This window comes from Buceros rhinoceros, unplaced genomic scaffold (assembly GCF_000710305.1).
Source record: "Buceros rhinoceros silvestris isolate BGI_N320 unplaced genomic scaffold, ASM71030v1 scaffold10442, whole genome shotgun sequence".
NCBI classification, from domain to species: domain Eukaryota; kingdom Metazoa; phylum Chordata; class Aves; order Bucerotiformes; family Bucerotidae; genus Buceros; species Buceros rhinoceros.
Genome location: NW_010400678.1, coordinates 44784 through 46225, shown reverse-complemented (window position 1 = coordinate 46225; position 1442 = coordinate 44784). Strand labels below are relative to the sequence as shown.

The window sequence follows — 1442 nt, the reverse complement described above, 5'->3', positions numbered from 1 at the left end:
AGAGCGTTTCCATCAAAAATTAGGATGTAAACAAATATGTGAAGCACGTACAGGTGGAGTCAGTTCTGGCAGTTAGTGGTCAGGTGTCCATACCCCGGGCTCCCTTGTTTCCGGAGATGACGCCATGCGAGCCGTATAAAAAGGTTTGCGCTTTGATGCTCACACCAGTTCATTTGACTTCTCCCACATTCACCCGCTTTGGTGAACTGGTAAGTCTGTCTTGGATTTATCAGGGAATAATGCAATGGCTGTTCTAGAATGGTTGGTCGAGTCAAGAGAATATATTAGTGATCACGGGAGAGATTTGCTTCTGTTGTTTCTGATCTAGGATTTGACCTGGAAGGGGGGGAGAGGATGTTCAACTCTTGTTTAGAGTTTTCTCTTCCTTAAGTATCTTGGAAATGTCCTGTCACCTCTTCAGAATCTGTGACTATCTCTCATCCTCCTTTGTTTTCTATCTTCATTAATTTTTTTTCATACCTCATTAAATCTGGAAATGAACTAAATTAGTGGATGCTGCTGAGTAAGTCTTGGGACTTCAAAAGAGATGGGTGGGAAGAAGCATTCTCTGGAAGAATACCTGAGGGCAAAGCTGCAGGAGATACCTGAGAGAAGTCAGGATGACGAAATGAATGGGAAAGAGGAGCTGCAACCTCTGGGCCAACCCACGAAGGGATGAGCCCATTAATTTTGATCCAGCTCCAATGATGTGCCATGATGGAGAATTTGGGATGGTGTTTGGATTTGGGGTCTTTGGGTTTTATCCTCAGGCATTAGCAGCTCAGTGTCCTCACAAAGGGGAGGGGCTCTGGGGGGAGCAACTGACAGCACAATAAGCAAAAGGTGGGCCCTAAAACATCTGCTGATTTAGTTAAAAAAATAGGGCAATGAATTATTTTCATGTTATGGCTTCTATGGAGTTTAACTGTGGGCGCTTCTAGTTTATGGCTCCAGTCTCCCTAACTGTGATGCTCCCAGGTTCCTGGGAAAGGAAGGAACAATCCGGCCCCGTTGGCTGCCTGTGTCTGACTCCAGAAATAGGTCACCCGGGCCCATTTTTTTAATGGCCCTTTTCTCAGCCCAACGCTAACTGCTCTGTGTGCTTCAAGAGTTCAGGCTGTGAACTGTGCCGAGTGTCCTGATTTTGTATCTCCTTTTCTCTTCGCCTTTAGCTTCCCCAGCACCTCGGAAGGATGTATTGCAACCAGCAGTGCAAGCAGCCCTGCCTGCCCCCTCCCATCTGCCTGCAGAAGGGCACCACGTGCGTGGAGCCCTGCAAGACGGTGTGCGTGGAGCCCTGTGGTGGGGTCTGTGTGAAGCCATGCCCCGCGCCCTGCGTGGAGGTCTGCGCCGAACCCTGTGCCACCCAGTGCACCACGACCTGCACCACCCAGTGCGTGGAGCCTTGTGCCACCCAGCGCACACCCTGCGTGGAGGGCGCC

At 49.7% G+C, this 1442-nt stretch overlaps 1 protein-coding gene across 1 annotated transcript in view; it reads left to right on the top strand.

Moving 5' to 3' along the window:
* Window positions 1–1193: 1193 nt before the first annotated feature.
* The window catches only part of LOC104489766 (proline-rich protein 9-like), a 660-nt gene continuing 411 nt past the window's right edge, over window positions 1194–1442 (top strand). Inside the window, exon 1 of the mRNA XM_010131966.1 lies at window positions 1194–1430. Within this exon, the coding sequence (XP_010130268.1) occupies window positions 1194–1430 (237 nt within the window). The remainder of the gene's footprint in view (window positions 1431–1442) is intronic.